General features: G+C 38.7%; 1 protein-coding gene across 1 annotated transcript in view; it reads left to right on the forward strand.

Moving 5' to 3' along the window:
- Window positions 1–6,262: 6,262 nt before the first annotated feature.
- The window catches only part of mlycd (malonyl-CoA decarboxylase), a 185,229-nt gene continuing 170,657 nt past the window's right edge, over window positions 6,263–20,834 (forward strand). Inside the window, exon 1 of the mRNA XM_051932237.1 lies at window positions 6,263–6,927. Within this exon, the coding sequence (XP_051788197.1) occupies window positions 6,373–6,927 (555 nt within the window). The 5' untranslated portion in view covers window positions 6,263–6,372. The remainder of the gene's footprint in view (window positions 6,928–20,834) is intronic.

Consider the following 20,834-nt stretch of genomic DNA (forward strand, 5'->3'; position numbering starts at 1 on the left):
TGTTTTTTAGGAATACCTTAATAACATGGAAAGTGGTACTGGTTACCTTGCTTGACGTCTAAAACAGTGCAGTACATGATATTGCTTTGAAGCAAGGAGGTAAAAGAAAATAAAACTGGAGACCCAAGTTCAGAGAGAGAAATTCTTCATCCAGAAAAACACGTACTTGTAAGTGGGGACACTTACAGAGAGACAGTATCTTTCCTGTTTCATTGTTCAGAAAAAGTACCCATTTATGAAATAAAAATATGAAAAACATTTCAATACCACCAACAATTTGTGCATGACCTAGAGAAAATGACATTTGTACTTTTCATCCTTCAGAGGTTTTCCTCTATACAAATGGCTTGGTATGTTATAATCTGTAGTCAGTTGATTTTCTCCATGTCATTTTTTTCAGTTAGACCCATATTGAAAGTGTAAGGTGTAAAATATTTAACAAATGTAAAAATTGAATAAGAACCTGTGATGACATGTTGTTTAAATATTTTTGAAGGTCAAAGTCATTTATTTGGCTCTGACACATTTTCCAAATTGCTTGAAAAGTTTAAAATTATATAAGATGCAAGGCTGCTGATGGGTCAAATGGCTGAGTGAAATATTCTCCTGAAGTGTGCAGAATTTACCTTTGTGAAGGTTATGAAATCATCTGATTTTATTGGTGAGTTGGAGAGTGAATGATCATTGATAAAATGCTGGGTTGTTGTAGCAAACATATTGAAGGTCTGTTTAGTGAAGTATTCACTTTAAAGAACATGTTTTCTGTTTATGATACATCCGAGCACACACCGTTTTTTTAAACTTTGGTATTTTTAAAGTAACTCATAGTATACATTTTACTATACCATACGTTGGGATGGAGATATGGCTTCAATGTTATTAATCTATCTTTTGCCACCATTGGCTGAACGGAAATGACAAAAATAGCTTTTGGTGGAGCAGTTGACAGCATGATACTGTTTTATCAGGTATTTTCTGTTTTAAATATGAGAAATTGTAATTTATTACATCTACATTTAACAATTATTTGCACTTTTCACTTTCTGTTATGATGAATTATTGATGAATGCCTCTGCCAAAATGAAGGTTACCAACCTTTCCTTATGGTTGTAGGGACAGCAAAAAATGAAGATCAATGGGTTTTATATTGTCCTAGATAAACAGCTTATACCATGTCAGGCAAGAAGTTCTCGGGGAGCACTTAAGGAGCTTTTAAAAGCTCACTTTGTATTCAGTATCTCCTATGATGAAGCTTTAAGCAGTGTATATACATTCTTCCAAACAACTATTCTCAATATTTATATTGGACATGTAAGACAGCCACTAGAGGTTAAAGAATTAAAAGCAAAAATACTGAATCATTAAACTACTTAACTGCTGTTAATGTATCACTGACAAATATGACACAGTGTTTTCATATTTGTTACCGTATGCAAATAACTTTATGTTACTTAGGCATTTGAAAATAGCACATAAGTATTACCCTGGTTAAAAGTTGTGACTTGTGCTTAAGAAGGATGATCTTGGATATTTTACTGATATGCTAGACTTAAAAAAAAATCTCAATGTTGCCCACGTAAGTAATAAAAAAGAATGTGTTTGCGCTGAAATTAAATGTGTTTAACTCTTCTAATGACTAAAAAACTAAAAAAAAAAGAGTACAAAACAAGTACTATACCTTTGTTATGGCTTTTGTTTCACAATTACCTGTATATAGTCTAGTGTATGTTGAAATTTTTGATGAAAACAACTTGTTTTGTTAAGTACAGTACATTGTAAACTGTATTTTGTCTAAATATGTAACTGAAACACATACATAACTCTTATAAATGATTATGTTCACATTAATATTTTGTTAAATAAAATTCATAAAGTGGCAATTTGTCTCTAGTGTGGTAAGATGCCTTAATCAGATTAAAAAATGTTCTTGGTCACATATACCCTTCAGGTCTCCTAGAATATGTCAGTTTAATAAATCGGTCATTATTTATTCAGAAGTACAAAAAAACTGTCACTCCTATCAACTTTTTTCTAGGTATTTAAGACAACTATTACAAGTTATTTCTACATCAGATGGTGAAACATTTAGCACTAAAAAGTATTAATACCACACTAAATAGTGTAATTTCTTAACACTATGACTTTACAATGACAGACTGTTATTTCTAGGTAGTGTTCAATAAGTTGCACTTTAGTGGTGTGGAAAATGCAACTATTTATAAAGTGTTAATGCAACACTTTTTAGTGGAAATGGACTCTGGAAAAGTGTAACATTTTACACCTACATTGCTGATTTAACACTAATTGATTTGCTGTGTAAACACCAACAGACAAAATCACAGCTCTGGTGACTATACTAACTGGCTGCCCATCCCCTCCTGGGAATTCTACAATATTACATAACTTTGTGCTAGACAGTATAAGATAACTAAATCATTTCATCCTTTGATTCCACGGATTGCTGAATGGCAGCAAAAAAACAAGAACTATTTTACAATTGAACTACTGATTACCACCATTTATCAGCTAATCAGTGAACACTCAAATTGATTATTAGAAAACAAAAACAAAAAACTTCACCAAGAGTGCATAACCAAACTAAGCTGATTGATAAAACCAACAGGGACAGAATATTGAATTAAGCCATCCCCAAGCTGGGTGCAAGAAACAGGCAGAGCACACTCAGTCAGCCTGAAATGAAAGCCTGAACATGAGAATCTTGCAGCAAGATCAAGATTTTTTGAACTTCATAGACACAGCCCTACTACTTAAGATGAACTCAGCACTAAACATAAGCTCACTACCAGCTGAGGGCGAGTTTACATATTGTATGTATCACAGTTTACAGTGTGGATTTTTCAGCTGAAAGTAAAAATAGCTTTAACTGTCAAAACACAGTTGAATGACTGTCTTAGGAAACTGATAGCCATTATGAAAAACAAAAAGTGGGTTGATTTAGTTTATTTAGATTATTTTGGATTCAGGCTCTCTAGGCTCAGTTAGTGCACGGTGGAATTCAACAGCACACATTTGGCCACAGGGTGACTGAGCAACAGTGAGATGGGGTATAAGAAGGCAACATTTTGTCCCTTGACACTCAGGCCAAACAGTATTCAGCGCCCAGAAGCACTTCTGTATGGAAGATTATTCATTCCAAAATTAAATGTAATCCAGTGTTCTAACTATATTACAATGCAATGCACGGGCATGTGGTTTATTTCATTTCAGCACAGTTTTATTGTGTCATAATTAAAAACATAACAACCAAATGGTTGATTGCTTTTCTTTATGGCACACAATTTTTGTGTCAGTATAAAATACAATGCAATATGCCAAATTCTTGTCCATAGATCACGTATCATAATTAAAAGCAATACAAATGCATTGCATTTTGCTTATAATCTTCTCTGAGTGTCTTTCAATTGAAGACCACCCATTAATCATGCCAAAACTAAATATAATCAAATAACCAATCTACATCAAATTGTGGGGTAAGCAGCATCAACAGTTGGGCTAAGAGGCGTTCCAATAGTAAGTGTGTTCATCCAGCGCTAAAAATGGGGAATGGGGATGATAAATCAGGGGATTCATTGTCTCATTGAACAGGTGGAAGCTGTTGATGTAAATGAGAATTTAATTCTCATCTATGTCAACTGGTTGCTGAATAGGGGTATAATTGAAGCAGAAACAGGAGAAGAATTTCCAACTGCTAGCATAGCATCCTTAGAAAACATTCAAGGCACCTAATCTCCCAAAGTACTCTTGGACATTATAAACCGGGGCGTCCCTATATCAATATAATATGGTTATATTAGATAAATATGGTTTGCAAGTACTTGCTAAAAATCATAACTTATTCGTCAGGACCATCAGTAAAATAATGGAACAATATGATATGAGGGATGCAAAACACATCATTTAGATAGCTTGGCTATGAGACCTAAAAAAATACTTTGTATCGTTTTGGTTACTCACTCCATATTGACGAAATGTAAGCTTTACACCAGAACACAGAAATGTTTAGAAGTAGAACACCTCTTACCCTGACTGTTGACTCAGATTGGTCACTTAATTACATTTAATTTTGGCATGATTAATTCATGATCTTTTATTTTGCTTTAGGTTACTACATGCAATCTGTGAAAGTTAATTCAAATACAGTATGCTTTTGTACTGCATTTTAATCCTACAAAAAAAACTCTAGTGAAAAGCAATTTAACATTTGGTTGATTTGTTTTTAATTATAACATAATAAAACCATGCCAAAATTAAATGCACCACATGCCTATTCAAGGCACTGCCATTAAATTAACACATTAGATTGTGTTTAATATGGGATCATATAATCTTCCATGGGCGGCACGGTGGCACAGTGGTAGCACTGCTGCCTCGCTGTAAGGAAACCCGAGTTTGCTTCCCGGGTCCTCCCTGCGTGGAGTTTGCAGTTTCTCCCCGTGTCTGTGTGGGTTTCCTCCGGGGGCTCCGGTTTCCTCCCACAGTCCAAAGACATGCAGGTTAGGTGGATTGGCAATTCCAAATTGGCCCTAGTGTGTGCTTGGTGTGTGTGTGTGTCCTGAGGTAGGTTGGCACCCTGCCCGGAATTGGTTCCTGCCTTGTGCCCTATGTTGGCTGGGATTGGCTCCAGCAGAGCCCCGTGACCCTGTGTTCGGATTCAGCGGGTTGGATAATGGATGGATTGATAGGATAATCTTCCATACTTCAGGTGAGTCTTGACAATAAGGTGGTGATCAAAGTTACTGATTCCATGGTGTGGGAATGTTCTTCTTCTTCTTTCAGCAGCTCCCATTAGGGGTTGTCACAGCAGATCATCTTCTTCCATATCTTTCTGTCCTCTACATCTTGTTTGTTACACCCATCACCTGCATGTCCTCTCTCACCACATCCATAAACCTTCTCTTAGGCCTTCCTCTTTTCCTCTTCCTTGGCAGCTCTACCCTTAGCATCCTTCTCCCAATATACTCAGCATCTCTCCTCTGCACATGCCCAAACCAACGCAATCTCGCCTCTCTGACTTTGTCTCCCAACCGTCCAACTTGAGCTGACCCTCTAATATACTCACTTCTAATCCTATCCATCCTCATCACACCCAGGGTAAAACTTAGCATCTTTTACTCTGCTACCTCCAGCTCTGTCCCCTGCTTTCTGGTCAGTGCCACCGTCTCCAACCCATATAACATAGCTGGTCTCACTGTTGTCCTGTAGACCTTCCCTTTCACTCTTGCTGATACCCGTCTGTCACAAATTATTCCTGACACACTTCTCCACCCATTCCACCCTGCCTGCACTCTCTTTTTCACCTCTCTTCCACAATCCCCATTACTCTGTACTGTTGATCCCAAGTATTTAAACTCGTCCACCTTCGCCAACTCTACTCCTTGCATCCTCACCATTCCACTGACCTCCCTCTCATTTACACACATGTATTCTGTCTTGTTCCTACTGACCATTCCTCTCCTCTCCTCTCCAGAGCATATCTCCACCTCTCCAGGGTCTCCTCAACTTGCTTCCTACTATCACTACAGATCACAATGTCATCAGCAAACATCATAGTCCATGGGGACTCCTGTCTAATCTTGTCAGTCAACCTGTCCATCACCATTGCAAACAAGAAAGGTCTCAGAGCCGATCCCTGATGTAATCCCACCTCCACGTTAATTCCAAAATATGTACATCCAGCTCTTAGAATAAAAGACTCCCAGGCATTTTAACTGGTTTATGTTTTTTTCATGCAAATTGGCCCAGTTTCCATAGAAGTGCTTTACGTTTAAGTATAATTGATTCAGCTGTAATGGTATGTTTTGGAATTCTTAAGGCATTTTTGATTTCTTAGTTTGAAAAGTGTTTTTAAGTATACGCCTTTAATGAAATATTGCGTTTTTTTATTTGAAATCATGAACGATAAAATAAACGTTTTAAAGTATTCAAATTGTAATTTTTTAGAAACATTATTTAGCTATGTTGAACTGTGTACCATTTCAGTCGACAAACCTTCAATAAACCCCAGTAAATTTGCGAAAGGTACTTACAGGTGACAAGACGGTAACTCAGCTTTTCATTTAAACAAATTGTGTTCTTATGTATATGAATGACGCATGCACGTTATTCTTTTGGACTTGTAAGGAGATAAAGACAAACTCTTTGAGTCTTTCCTCTGTGATATGCTACAGAGGAAAAAAAATCACTTTTTAAATGTGTCTACACTTTTTTAAAATTCGTCTTTTGACAAAATTGCAAACTTAAACGCATAAACTGCAGACAGCATTCCCACTCGCGGCCACTTGGCTCCGGAAGGATTAAGCAATCACAACCGGGTCATGCAGAGTATTTCGTGTAGGTGGCTGAGAAAGTACAATGTTATTCTTTCATCATATCAGTCTGTTATCTTGCCTTGCAGGACGATACCAGCTCAGGCGTTTATTAGGGAAGTGGCATCGCAGCACGCTAGTCTTCCGGACATCTGTCTGTGCTACCCACCTGCGTCACGGCTCGTTCGCCGCTTCAGCAATGGAAGAAGTTTTAAGAAGGACGGTCGTGCCTTTACCTGCCTATGAAATCCAAGGCAAATCCCCTCCTGTCCCCGAGTCAAACAGTATGGAGTTTATCAACTTTTACAGAAGCCTGGAAACATCGCAAAAGGTGGCGTTTCTAGAGAAGGTCTCCCAGGAGTTCGGAGTGGATCACCAGGCAGTGGCAGAGCTAGCATTAAAGCTGGTGGAGTCCCAGAAGAGAGACGCAGCGACCATGCTGCAGGCGGAGGACAGGCTGAGGTACTACCTCACACCCCGCTATCTAGCGCTGTTTGGGCACATCAGCAGGGTGGAAGGAGGAATGAAGTTTTTGCTGGACCTGAGAGGCGACGTCATTGAGGCCTTGGCCGCTAAAGCCACAGACAGTCCGCACATCCGGGTAATCTTTCTTTGAATTTTGTGATATCCTTCAGTTTACGTACTCTCGTTTCCACGACAATGCGAGTAGCCTCCTCTTTAATGTAGGCGCTAGTAAAACAGCCCCCACACTGGTACAAAATGTAAACCTAGTTAATTTTTAATGTTGCAGCAACACATGTAATTGTTAAGATGTATTTTAAAAAGGTTATTTTATCATTTACCTTTATTATTTTAACAAGTTTCAATGCCTACAGTATATAATAATAATAATACATTTTATGTATATAGAGCCTTTCCCATGCTCAAGGCACTTCACAGAGTCTCATAAAGAAATAATAGGTATATGTAACACTGGATACAGATGTTTCCTGAATAGAACATTAAAACAGGTACAGGATATACAAAGGCATTAAATAGAATAAAAGACAATAAACCAGAAAGAAATACTAAATTCAGTACTAAAAGAAAGCCTAGCAAATAACATTATTTGTGATATAACACACACACAATTTATACTGAGTATCTGGACAGAAAGGAAGACTGAAAGAGGGGGTAGAATGTCAGGTTAAGTTAAAAGCCTTCCTGAATAGATGAGTTTTAAGTTGTTTTTTATTTTTTGTTTTGTTTTTTTTTTTTTAAAGAATGACTACAGTCAGCTGATCTAATTAATTTAGGGAGGTCATTCCAAAGTCTGGGTGCTATACAGCTAAATGCCCTGTCACCCATAGAGTGCAGGTTAATATGCAGTACAAAAAGATTGCCATAATTGGAGGTCCTTAATGGGCGAACAAGGACATAGTGATGGAGAAGGTCACTCATGTAGTCCGGTGCAATGCCATTTAAACTTTAAAGGTTAGTAATAGAATTTTATGTTTAAATCTCTAAGACTTAGGGAGCCAGTGGAGGTGAAGCAGGATGGGTGTTACGTGCTTGCTGTCGCTGGTCTGTGTTATGACTCTTGCAGCAGAGTTTTGAATCAGCTGAACCTGTGATATAAGATTAGAAGTGGCACCTGCCAGTAGAGTAACAACGATTGATGCAGGATATGATAAAAGCATGGACAAGTTTCTCAGCATTAGGGAAGGAGAGGAATAAGGGAACACAGGACATGTTATGAAAGTGAAAGTAGAAAAGTTTCTTAATGTGGTTTATGTTGGCAGAAGAAGAAAGGAAGAAATCAAAAATGACACCAAGACTCCTTGCATTAGAAGAAGGTCTGATGAGATCAGTGTCAAGAATGACTGTGAGGGAGTTCATTTTCATAAGATGCACTTTAGTGCCAATATGCAGGAGTTCAGTTTTGTTGCAATTTAATTTTAAAGAGTTATGGTCCATCCAGGCTTTAATTTCACTGAGGCAAATTGTGTCCTGAGAAAGCCCTGACGAAGTTTCACTTTTAACATTTAGAAACAGAGTTGAGTATCATCTGCATAAAAATGATAACCCAGTCCATAGCTACAAATGACCTGGCCAAGGGGAAGCATATAAATACAGAAGAGCACGGCTGGGGACAGAGCCCTGAGGAACCCCTTGTGTGACTGTTGGTGAGCTGGACCTGCTGTTGCCAAGACTAACAAACTCTTGCCTGTAAGTAAGATAGGTGTAGCTGCGTTTTTTCAAAGTTACCGAAGTTCAGCTGCTCTAACTCAAAAATGGGATTCAACAAAAGCCTGACACACAGAAATGATTGCACAGACAAAATATCTTCGTTTTTAAAAGTTTAGTTAAGTTTCAAAGTAAAACAGTTCACACAAAAAAAAAAAATTAAAATAGCAAAAAAGGAAAAATTCTTGTTAAGAAAGGTTGTGTTCAAAGCTTAAATCTTGTTACATCTCAAATCGTTACAATTTACTTAACATTTCTAAACCATTTCAAAACGTTTCTGAACCATTTCCAAAATGATGACGTTTCTGAACCATTTCTAGTTGGTCAGAAAACTATATGCCTGTCCCATTTCTAAGTTGAAAATGGGTTTTTCAAGTTCCGGCTTACTGGGACCTGTTCTAAACACAACTGAACCTAATATCACACTGTTTCTCAGTTACTAGGGGGCTCTGCCCCCTGCTCGCTTCGCTCACCAACCTCTGGGGTTGGGTAATTATAAATAGCGTGATGTATGTATGAGATATAGCATAGTGTGAAGGTGTAGATGACGCACATAGGAAGCAAAGAATAAACTGCATGGCACAGTGTAAAGATTTATCGGAAAATTTGTTTGTACACAACATTAGTAGTAAAGATGGTGTCTTGTCCTTGAATGAGTTTTCTTTGGCATGGATCATTTATAACCTTAACTTTAACGTCAGATGAATGTCGAACTCGTGAGAAGGCCACATAAAGTTGTCCATGTCCAAAAACGGGCTCCAAGAGGTAGATGCCAACCTTGTCCATGGTTTGTCCTTGTGATTTGTTGATGGTCATGGCAAATGCAGGTTTAATGGGGAACTGTCGCCGTTTAAGTGTAAAAGGTAATTCTAGGTCAGAACTTGTAAGGTCAATTCTAGGAATCAGAACAGTATTGTTAGCATGTGATCCTTTAAGAAGTTTTGCTTCAATAACATTGTGTGTCATGGTGTTGACGACTAAACGTGTACCATTGCATAAACCTTGTTTAGTGTTAAGGTTTCTTAATAGCATGATTATTGTTCTGATTGTGTTGTGGTAAAGCGGCTGGGTTAATAGTGTTGAAATATTCTAAGGGGAAATTAAGATGGTCATTGTTGTCATCAGAGTCAACTTTGTCAGAGCTTAGAAAGAGCCGTGCCTCTCCAGGAAGTAATGCAATGACTTGGTTATTTATGTGATCAACATTAATATTTTTTGGACATAATATAGTCCGTTGTGTTAAAAGGGGTATTTGGTCTAATGAGATTGCTGTTCCAAATATCTCCGTAACTAAGTCCTCGCAGATAAAGGCTTGAGGAATTGTAATAATATCTGGGTGAAGTCCATCTGTATTGGTGAGTGTCCCATCTCCCAGTTGTAATAACCAATTATTATATTCTGGATCTGGACATCGCATGTTTTGTACCAACTGTATCTTTTGAAAGGAATGCCAATTGTCCGCGTAACATTTTTTCTTCCGCGGTTTCAGAAGCGCGTTGTAGGCGCCGACGTTTATTGTTTTTTTTCATGCGGGTTCGTGTTTGTGGTCCCGTTACTCGAGCCGTCTCGTTTTGTACCTGTGATCGTGAATTCATGACTTGTTTGTTCTTTATCGTTAGTAATATGGATAAGTAATGAGGAGGATCGTACTCACTGTTAATATGCGGACTGTTCGTTTCTTCGTATTATTACACATCAGGTGTCGCGCCTGTATATGTATTGTAGTCCGGTCACTTGTTGTTTATGTATGACGTTGTTTGTCGGCGTGCGTTTTTTTAGAAGTGCGTGGAATGTGATGTATAGTCTGTACGTTGATTTCAGATGCGAGTTGTAGGCGAATGCTTCTATCGTAGTATCTGCCGTTTTCCGAAACACAAATCGCTTTCTGTAATATGTTGGGTTTGATGTGTGACCCTTTGAGGACTCCGTAGTCTGTTCCGTTTAACTGTGGTGTGGGGGTGTAAGTCCTCTTTTTCAGTACTATCTCGGGCTTGATTTGTGAAGTTTTGTGGACTGTCCCGTTTCACTGTTAGGCGGGGATACTCTGATTCAAATATGTTGTGTTGTCCGTATGTCTGGGGTTTTTGTATGATCTCGAGTGTTCGCTTTTGGTTGCTCTTCCGTTTTTGAGCCTCAATCTCGGGCTTGATGGGTGACCGTGTGTGGAGTCCGTAGTCTTTCCCGTTTCACTTTGGGGCGTGTGTCTGACTCCTCTTTTTTGTGTGGTATGGGCGCGTTGCCTCATTTCTTATTTCTGTTAGTGAAGGGGTGCTTTGTGTCTCATTTCTTATAATAATAATAATAATTCATTACATTTATATAGCACTTTTCTCAGTACTCAAAGTGCTATCCACACAGGGAGGAACTGGGAAGCGAACCCACAATTTTCCACAGTCTCCTTACTGCAAAGCAGCAGCTTATTTATGTTAGTGTGTGAAATCCGTAGTCTGTCCCATTTCGTGTGCTATGGGCTTTGTGTGGCGCTTGCGTCTGACTGCTTGTTTTTGTGTGCTAGTGGAGGGGGGCTTTGTGTGTCGTGGGTCTGAATCCTCTTTTTTGTGTGCGTCCCGTTTCGTGTGCTGTGGGCTTCTTGTGGCGCTGTGTGCCATGGGTTTGTGTGGCGCCTGCGTCCAACTTCTTTTTTTTGTGTGCTATGGGCGCGTTGCCTCATTTCTTATTTTCCGTTGGTTGGAGGGGGGCTTTGTGTGGCGCCTGCGCACTACGTCTTTTGCGTCCACGGCCCAGGTCCCTGCGTCCATATCCGGTTTACCATTCTCGTTTAGTAATATGGATATGATGAGGGTGACCGCTATAAGTCATTTTACTAGAAATTAATAAACGCCAATCAGTTATTACACAATAGTAATATATTCTTTAAAAATATGGTTAAGGCTTGCATGTACTGAAACTGGAGTCAGAGTTTTGCTTTTTAAGTTTTCTGAAATTGAAGCCAGAAGCTTTTTCAATGACAGTACCACACTTTTGCCTAGCATTACCCATTTTCATTGCTTCAGCGCATTCACTAGTCAATGTGTACGTCATGTCAATATATACCTTTTTAAAATTTTTTTTTCATAAACCATTTGAACAGGGCTACAGGCCGAGACTAAAATAGTTCCAAATGTGACAAAAATAGGCTTTGGCGATTATAATTTATACTTAGATTGCCAGTGGCAATTGTAATCATTGAAACTTTAAACTAATTACATTGTAAAAGATGCAAAAGGCCATTTTTTTTAATGTTGAGCTTATGTGCCATTGACGTATGTGTTGGTATGGGCTCCCCCTTGAATATCCGTGTACCACATAAAGACTGGTTTATACATTTCAAGCGTCCGTGCTGGGTGCAAGGGACGTGCAACAAAAATGATGTCAGACTTGGAGACGCATGCGAAAATATTTCTAAGTACACAGTGCAGCTGACTGGACAGCAGTGTATTCCAAATGGTGAATTTCAGTTAAAAAGAGGCTGGTTATGTTTGTTGCCAGAATAATGAACAAAGTGCTGAATATAACGCAACCAGTCATCAAAACATAAGGAATGCAAAACATTTGAAATTCATCTACCCATTATGTAGATCCCTGTTAAGAAGATATCTGTGCCCTGTGGAATTCAATTGTCCATTCTGATTTGGCACAGGCATACTATGGTGTGATTGTCACAAATCTCCTGGTGTTCACTCATGTTTGCATGCCGTTTCTCTTTCGATTAAATGCATGCTTGGTGGAAAATACCAGCTTGTCCATCAGTAAACATGCATTCACAGTGATGAAGTCTGCGTTTTAAGGTTGCAGGTGTATTACATGTTGTTGTCATTTTATTGTGCTGTTTTGTAATTAATGGCGGACAGTAAATTTTGTTAAACTGGTATAAATAAATGTCACTGTGTGAGCTATTACTTCAGATGTTTTGGCGTGTGTACTGTATGTTGTTACCAATAAATTCTTCAACGGAAGCTTGTCAACAAAGAAACATGGAAAATAAGATTTAGTAAAAAATTCATAGTAATAATTTATAATTAATAATTTATTACTTGACACCCAAGAACTCAGTACAAAAATATTTTAAAGACAAATGTACTATTCCACTTTCACGCCATATGTGGTGCCTTGCTCATAAACATTTACTTTGGTAGTTTTTTTCCGGGTGGGGGGGGGGGGGGGGTGTGTTGAGAGAGAAAAAAAAACAATTGTCACGGGAAAGGCTTTGTTGTGGAACTCAAATTTCACCTGTGTCATGAGTAGTTAAAACCATGTGAAAGAGTTTAAGTTTAAATCCCTTGCCTGTCTTGACCACCCCATAAATTGTAGGAGGATCTTATTTTCACATCAGGCATCATTATCTTATAAAACTCATTTTCCTGAATATTAAACGCACAGCTGATCAATTTATCATGGCAGATTAAAACAGATCAAACTGTGAACACTCTGTAGTTAAAATGCTGCAGTGTCTTTACTAAGCCTATCAGGCAGTAACAACATTTATTTATATACACATTTTCATACAAATTATGTAGCTCAAAGTACTTTACAGGATAAAGAAAGAAAAAAAAAAATATATATATAAGAATAAAATTAGGCAATACTAATTAACATAGAATAAAAGTAAGGTCCGATGTCCAGGGAGGACAGAAAAAACAAAAATAAAATCTTCAGACCGCTGGAGAAAAAAACAAAAAAAAAATCTGCAGAGGTTCCAGGCTGCGAGATCGCCCAGTCCCCTTTAGGCATTCCACCTAACATAAATGATCTCAATCAGTCCTCGTGGTTTTCAGGCTTCACATGGAAGAATTAGACGATGATGGTCATGTGGATCTCTGGCCTTCAATCCATCAATGTAGGGACAGCACGGTGCTTTGATCATGTGGTGGTGGCTCAGATCGCCACCACAGAAAACCAGAAAAAGAACAGTAGAAGAAGTAGGGGTTAGTACGGATTGCGGAACCATAGTAAAAATGATAATTAAATGCATATACAGAATATCATGAATGAAGCCATGAGAAAGCCATGTTAAAATAAAGAGTTTTTAGCAGTTTTTTTTAAAGTGCTTCACTGTATTAGCCTGGCAAATTTCTATTGGTAAACTATTCCAGGCAGTCTACTATTGTACCTTCATATCTATTATGCCCCTGACTTTGTTATGGAAATACTTTTCTTTTTACATAATGAACACCGGACAGCTAAAATTGATCTAAATCTATTTAAAAGAGTCCAGGAAGTCTTTTGTCACTTTTTTCTCTCTATTGTGTCTTTTTGTCCTAACCACTAGAAGGGGCACTTATTGCACCAGCTGCAGCAGAGCCACAAAAAATGTGTGTCGCCTGTCTGCTGCTTACGAAATGAACACTGGATAGCTAAAATTCTTCGAAATGTATTTTACATGGTTGTAGAGAGTCGTCTTTATCACTTTTATGTCTACTGTGGCCTTGTGGTTAGGGGGCACTCATTTCCATGGTTGGAGCAAAGCTGTACAAATGTATGCTCTGTGCCTTCTTTGACTTTGCCTCAAACAGCTATTGACAGTTGTGGTCTCACAATAAAGGGAATATCAGACAGACCATTAAGAAATGGAAAGTTGCATAAGTTTCTCTGTCACACTAGACTAGAATCACTTGCTCAGCATAAAAAAATGGTGCCCCAGGATAACACACAGATCTCAAACAGACTGAAAAAAAACAGCAAGGAAAGTCAGTGAGTAGTACCAACACAGGCCTTACCCTTCAGAATATCCAACTCAAAGGTGCAAGTCTCGGCAGCTTTGAAGATAACCTTCAATTGCATGTTAAGAAAACAGTAATGGTTACAGTCAAGGAACTGGAAAGCCAATATGAAAATATGATTGGTAATATACAGCAAGGAAGCTCACATGTGTCTGAGATCATTTATTGCTTCTCAATCTTCTATCTTGATTCATGGCCAGATGATTTAACCACTTTTGTAGAAAATGAGACTGACAATTTAATTAACTGGTATAAAGAAGACTTATTGATGAATGCATGTGATGTCAAGGTTGTACAAACAGAATGGAGATTGCTAAAAATTCTGATTAAAGGCCAATTCTCAGACAATGCTATACATTCTGATTAAAGGCCAATTCTCAGGCAAGTCTTAAAAACAGTTTGTGGGACGTCTTACTGTCAAAAGAGCTTTAATGCACAGATTGTTGAGACTGCTTCTTCTACCTATTTCTGCAGCTCAGTGTGAGCGTGGCTTTTCTGTACAGAGTATAATAAAATCAAAAGTGCAAAACTCACTCAGTGTCTCAACATTGGAGGATTTACCCACAATCAGCACAGAAAACCCATAAATTGAGCAGTTTCCTGAGCTCTGTGTCAAACACAGGCTCACTTCAATCAACAACATTAATTTATACACATTGTCATAAAAAATGGTGTAGCTCAAAGTGCTTTACAAGATGAAGAAAGGAAAGGTTATAAAAAACAAAACTAAGATTATGTAATACTAAGTAACAAAGAATAAAGTAAGGTCTGATGGCCAGGAGGACAGAAAAAAAAGATGGAAAAAAAAAAACAGATGGACTGGAGGAAAAAAAAATCTATAGGGGTTTCTAGGCCATGAGACCACCCAGCCCCCACTAGGTATTCTACCTAACGTAAATGATCGAAATCAGTCCTCATGGTTTTCAGGCTTCGGTGAAAGAATTTGATGATGGCATGTGGATATCTGGGTTACTGCCTTCAATCCATCAACGTAGGGATTGCAAGGTGCCTTGATCAGGTGGTGGTGGCACAGATCATCAGCACAGAAAAATCAGAAAAAGAACAGCAGAGAAAAGTAGGGATACATGTGGATTGCAGAGTCATGAAGACAATGATAATTCAGTACATAAATAGTTTATCAGGGGTACAGTATAATGTAGTGTAAGACGCTAGGGGTCGCTGCTGCCCCTTTAAACCCAACAGACAGACAGACAGACATGCAGACACAGGGTAAAAGCACAAAGAAGTCAGTCAGTCATCATCAAACCTGCTATATCCTAACATTGGGTCATGGGAGTCTACTGGAGCCAATCCCAGCCAGCACAGGGTGCAAGGCAGGAACAAATCCTGGGCAGGATGCCAGCCCACCGCAGGGCACACACACTAGGGACAATTTAGGATCACCAATGCACCTAACCTGCATGTCTTTGGACTGTGGGAGGAAACCCACGCAGACATGGGGAGAACATGCAAACTCCACGCAGGGAGGACCCAGGAAGCGAACCCTGGTCTCCTTACTGCGAGGCAGTGGCGCTACCACTGCGCCACCATGCTGCCTGCACAAAGAAGTTCTTTTAATTATTTTCCTCTTCAAACAGTGCTCCCTATGCACCACAGCCACCATAAATAATCACAGTATTTTTTCTCTTTTCCTCCACACTTCCCAGCAAGCTTTGTCCACCTCCACCCGACTCTGGCTCGCTTGCTGGGTTCACAGCAGTCCTTTATATAGTCCTTGACCCTGAAGTGCTTCTGTCCTTCCGTCCACAGGTCAGATGGAGAACTTGCTTTTTCTTCAGCCCGGAAGTACTTTGGGGCTTCTGTCCCCGTGACTTTGGAGTACTTCCGGGCAATGCAGACAGTAAAAACTCCCAAGTCTCCCTGTAGTCTCTCCTGGCGGCACCCACGGTACCCAGCAGGGCTGTGAAACTGAACTCCAGATCCCATGGTGCCTTGCGGGAATCCGATGTACCACTATGCTGCCAGGAATTCGCCATCTAGCGTTTTGAGCTAGGCAGTGTCCCAAAGTAGCTGCCTTCCCCCATCCTTCCATTCTTTGGACGGCCTGGCTGGATTGGAGATTACGGTTGTCCATCACAGTAGCTATAAGAAAGCCATGTTAAAATAATGGGTCTTCAGCAGTTTTTTTTAAATGGTCCACCGTATTAGCCTGCCAAATTTCTATCAGTACAGTAATCCCTCCTCCATCGCAGGGGTTGCGTTCCAGAACCCCCCACGAAAGGTGAAAATCCGCGAAGTAGAAACCATATGTTCATATGGTTCTTTTTATATATATTAAGCCCTTATAAACTCTCCCACACTATTATAAACATTTCCCCCACAATTATACAGCATAAACCCTTTGTATTCTCTTAGATATTAGGTAAGATTCGTTGAAATTATGTATGTAAACACAGTTTATATACAGTAAAACCTAAATATTATTTTAAAGATATGGAGCATCTCCAATATCACATATGTTACAGCCATTACAACAGACAGGCCACCAGCAATAAATACGTACAATGCAAGAAAAATTGTATACAGTAAAATGTGTGTACAGTGACACTAAACTATGTACATGTAATAAGTACTGTACGTAGATAATTAATTATGGTTACTCACCAACAATGACACGACGACTTGTCCGATAACGATGAGTTTAATTTTACTGCACAACAAAGGATAGCGTTACAGCTCTTCTAAAGGAGCCTCTTCAGGCGACTGTGTAGCACTGCCGTTGTTCTTCTTCCAGCACTCTTCAATCCAAATCCCTAAAGCAGATTCCATCCAGACTACTGCCTTATCACGTCCACTTGCAACTGGTTTTGCGCCCTGGTTAAAGGACACTGCGGCCGTAGATCTTATATGCTTTTCCTCCTTTTTAAATAAAAAGAATTGTGGACTCATTGATGCCGTAATGGTGTCCTGCAGTGGTGTAGCTGTTCCCTTCCTTCAACATATCCAAAACTTTTACCTTTTCTGCAATCATTTGCATGTTCTGTTGGCGCTTGGACACGGCCCCTGAAGCAGTAGCAGGAGCACGTTAATGCTGAATGAGTGAGATGAGACTTCCTGGTTAATGCAGCACTCCGTCGCTGAGCCAATCAGCACACAGGAACTTAACTGTGTGCTCTGATTAGGTAGCTTCTCAGTCATCCGCCAATAGCGTCCCTTGTATGAAATCAACTGGGCAAACCAACTGAGGAAGCATGTACCAGAAGTAAAAAGACCCATTGTCCGCAGAAACCCGCAAAGCAGCGAAAAATCCGCGTTACACATTTAGATATGCTTACATATAAAATCCGCGATAGAGTGAAGCCGTGAAAGTTGAAGCGCGATATAGCGAGGGATTACTGTAAACTATTCCATATTTTAGGTGCATGACAGCAGAAGGCTGCCTATCCACTTCTTTTAAGTTTAACTTTTGGAATTATAAGCAGACCCTCATTTAAAGATCTAAGGTTATGATTTGGAGTATAAAGTGACAGGCATTCCAAAATATAGGACAGAGCAAGATTCTTTAAGGCTTTGTACACCATAAGCAGTATTTTTAAAATCCATTCTGAATGGCACAGGTAACCAATGGAATGACATCAAAACCGGAGAGATGTGCTCAGATTTTCTTTTCCTAGTTAAGATTCTGGCAGCTGCATTCTGCACTAACTGTATCTGATTGATGCCTTTCTTGGGTAGTCCTGAAAGGAGTGCGTTACAGTAATCTAGTCGACTAAAAACAAAAGCGTAGTACCTAATTTTTCGGCATCTTGCTATATTCCTTAAGTGAAAATGTTATTGTAATCTGATTAAAATGAGATTTAAAATTGAGGTCAGAGTCAATTATTACCCCTAAATTCTTTTCCTCCATCTTGACTTTTAAGGCTAATGGATCACGTTTATTTCTAATACCCTCGCTATATCCATTTTTGCCAACAACTAAGATTTCTGTTTTCTCCTTATTTAGTTTGAGAGAATTACTACGCAAGTCGGGGTTATCAGTTGCTGTGTAAATACAGTTGTGTGTCATCAAGAATAAAAGAAGACCAAATTACACTGGATGGCCCGCTGACATTGACATTCTGATTGTCAGTGACACGTGACTCAGAGCCTGAGTAAAATGCTCTGTTCTTAATGACTGTACATAGTTTGGAAGTTAATGACATTCAGTTACTTTAGTCATCAAGACAGACACAAAAACACAAGAGAAGGGTGCACTGTGCAGGAGAAGGAAAAGAATTAGGCACACCTACATGGAGGTTAGAAAGTTAAGAGACCGAAAGATTAATATTTTACACATTTGTTATTTGGCACCTAAATTAAAGCTGTTGGCTCCTATTTTTTTTTCTTTTAGGAGCCACTGGTTCCTTGAGGTGAGTTTTTGTCTGGAGCATTATTTAAGTAGTTGAGCTTCTCCAATGTTCTATATGTGTTTGTGGATATGTAATAATACAGTATATGTATGCTCTGTTGACTGATAACATTTTTATTTACATTTACAATTAAGCTAAGATTACTGTAAAATTAAAGAGCCTAATTCCTTTAGGTACAACCTCTGTTATTTGCATTTGTGGTATGAAAGTCTTCAAAAGTACAATTTCAGCATGTTCTCATTTGTTACAAGAGTTCTTTCATTTTCATTTACAGTATATACTGTACGTAAATCCATTACTCAAACCTTTTTATCCATCCTCTAAATCACTTAGCAAGTTCAGGGCAGTGTAGAGCCAAAGCCTGTTCTGGAAGCATGTTCACACATCAGTAAAAACATTTTCTCACATCTCCCTGAATGAGCTTCTTTATTATTTTTAAAATACTCTTAGGCCTCATCGTGACTTCCCTTAGTGGTTTTGGTAGTTTACTGCCAAGGATTGTTAACCCACAAGATGTTTACAATAATTGTTTTTTTGATGGGGTAATCATTTTACAAGCAGATATTAGATAGACACCTGCATTATACTAAACCAAAACAAATTTTTATCATAATGTTTATTTAATATTCCAAGTATGCAATCACAGATATGTTTCACATTTTCTCTGTTGCCCCATTTGCCACAATTACAAGATGGAAGAGAGGTGAGAGATGCAAGTTTCCAGTGCAAATGAATGCATGCCACAATTGAGGGAAAAAAACCAAAACATCCAGACACGCCAACCTTATCCATTAACTAGTAATTTCATTAACTAGTAATTTTGCATAAACTAATTATTGACTTAGGGTTCAGTCTTAGAATGACTGATTTATGAAACTATATGGAAAAATCTAAATAACCAATCTTAGGCTTTGCCTAGGGTAGCATCAACCTTTAAACCAGCGTTCCCTAACCTTTTGCCTGTGGTGGCACGGTTTTGTAACCAAAACATCCCAACGTGCGCCACTATTCAACTAGCCACAAAAAGATAGGATAGGATAAAAGACAGGATCATAGTACATTTGGAATGCCACTCTGTCATGGGACTCACTTAGACATACATCTACAATCACACCTGTCTTGCCAGTGTAGATTTGCTAATTAACTTAACATGTTCATTTTTGGCATACAAATGTAGTACCTGAAGGTAACACTATGCATACACTGAGAAAAAGTGAAAATTAGGTCTTTGCAACTCTGAGGTAGCAGTACTAAACATTGTTTTAGTGTTGCCAAAACAAAGGAAAATTTACATTTTACTTAATTTTGCAGCATACAGTACTGTAAAAAAACAAAACAAAAACAAACTGTTGGATTCATGCATAATGTTCTATATTTTGTAATTGGTTTTAATGGTCTAACCAAGCAAGAAAGTGAAGCACCAAACAGGAACAAGAATGTGGATAACAACATTAATAGAAAGATTTAACATATTGGTATGGTGAAGATTAAAAATCAAAACATTTGCAGGCTAGCAGTTGTTGGCACATGGTCACTATTTGGGGAAGCTGGGGCTAGTTTATCCATTCAAGAGACGTCATAGAGGCCTGACCAGTAGCCAGTAATCTCCCACCCATGTGGTGGTGTACAGCCAAATGTTATCTCCTGTTTTCTTATGAAGGCTAAACCTGTGCTGGAAGAAAGTTGAATATCTGTTCTTTGTGACATGCCACTTATATGTGTAAAATATGACTTGAACAATGAATTGGAGCTTGCCATATTGGTAAAATGTAATCAAGTACAGTTAGGTCCATAAATATTTGGACAGAGACAGCTTTTTTCTAATTTTGGTTCTGTACATTACCACAATGAATTTTAAATGAAACAACTCAGATGCAGTTGAAGTGCAGACTTTCAGCTTAAATTCAGTGGGGTGAACAAAACGATTGCATAAAAATGTTAGGCAACTAAAGCATTTTTTTAACACAATCCCTTCATTTCAGGGTCTCAAAAGTAATTGGACAATTGACTCAAAGGCTATTTCATGGGCAGGTATGGGCAAGTCCGTCGTTATGTCATTATCAGTTAAGCAGATAAAAGGCCTGGAGTTGATTTGAGGTGTGGTGCTTGCATGTGGAAGATTTTGCTGTGAACAGACAACATGCGGTCAAAGGAGCTCTCCATGCAGGTGAAAGAAGCCATCCTTAAGCTGCGCAAACAGAAAAACCCCAAACGAGAAATTGCTACAATAT

This window comes from Erpetoichthys calabaricus, chromosome 9 (genome assembly GCF_900747795.2).
Source record: "Erpetoichthys calabaricus chromosome 9, fErpCal1.3, whole genome shotgun sequence".
Taxonomy (NCBI): Eukaryota; Metazoa; Chordata; class Cladistia; order Polypteriformes; family Polypteridae; genus Erpetoichthys; species Erpetoichthys calabaricus.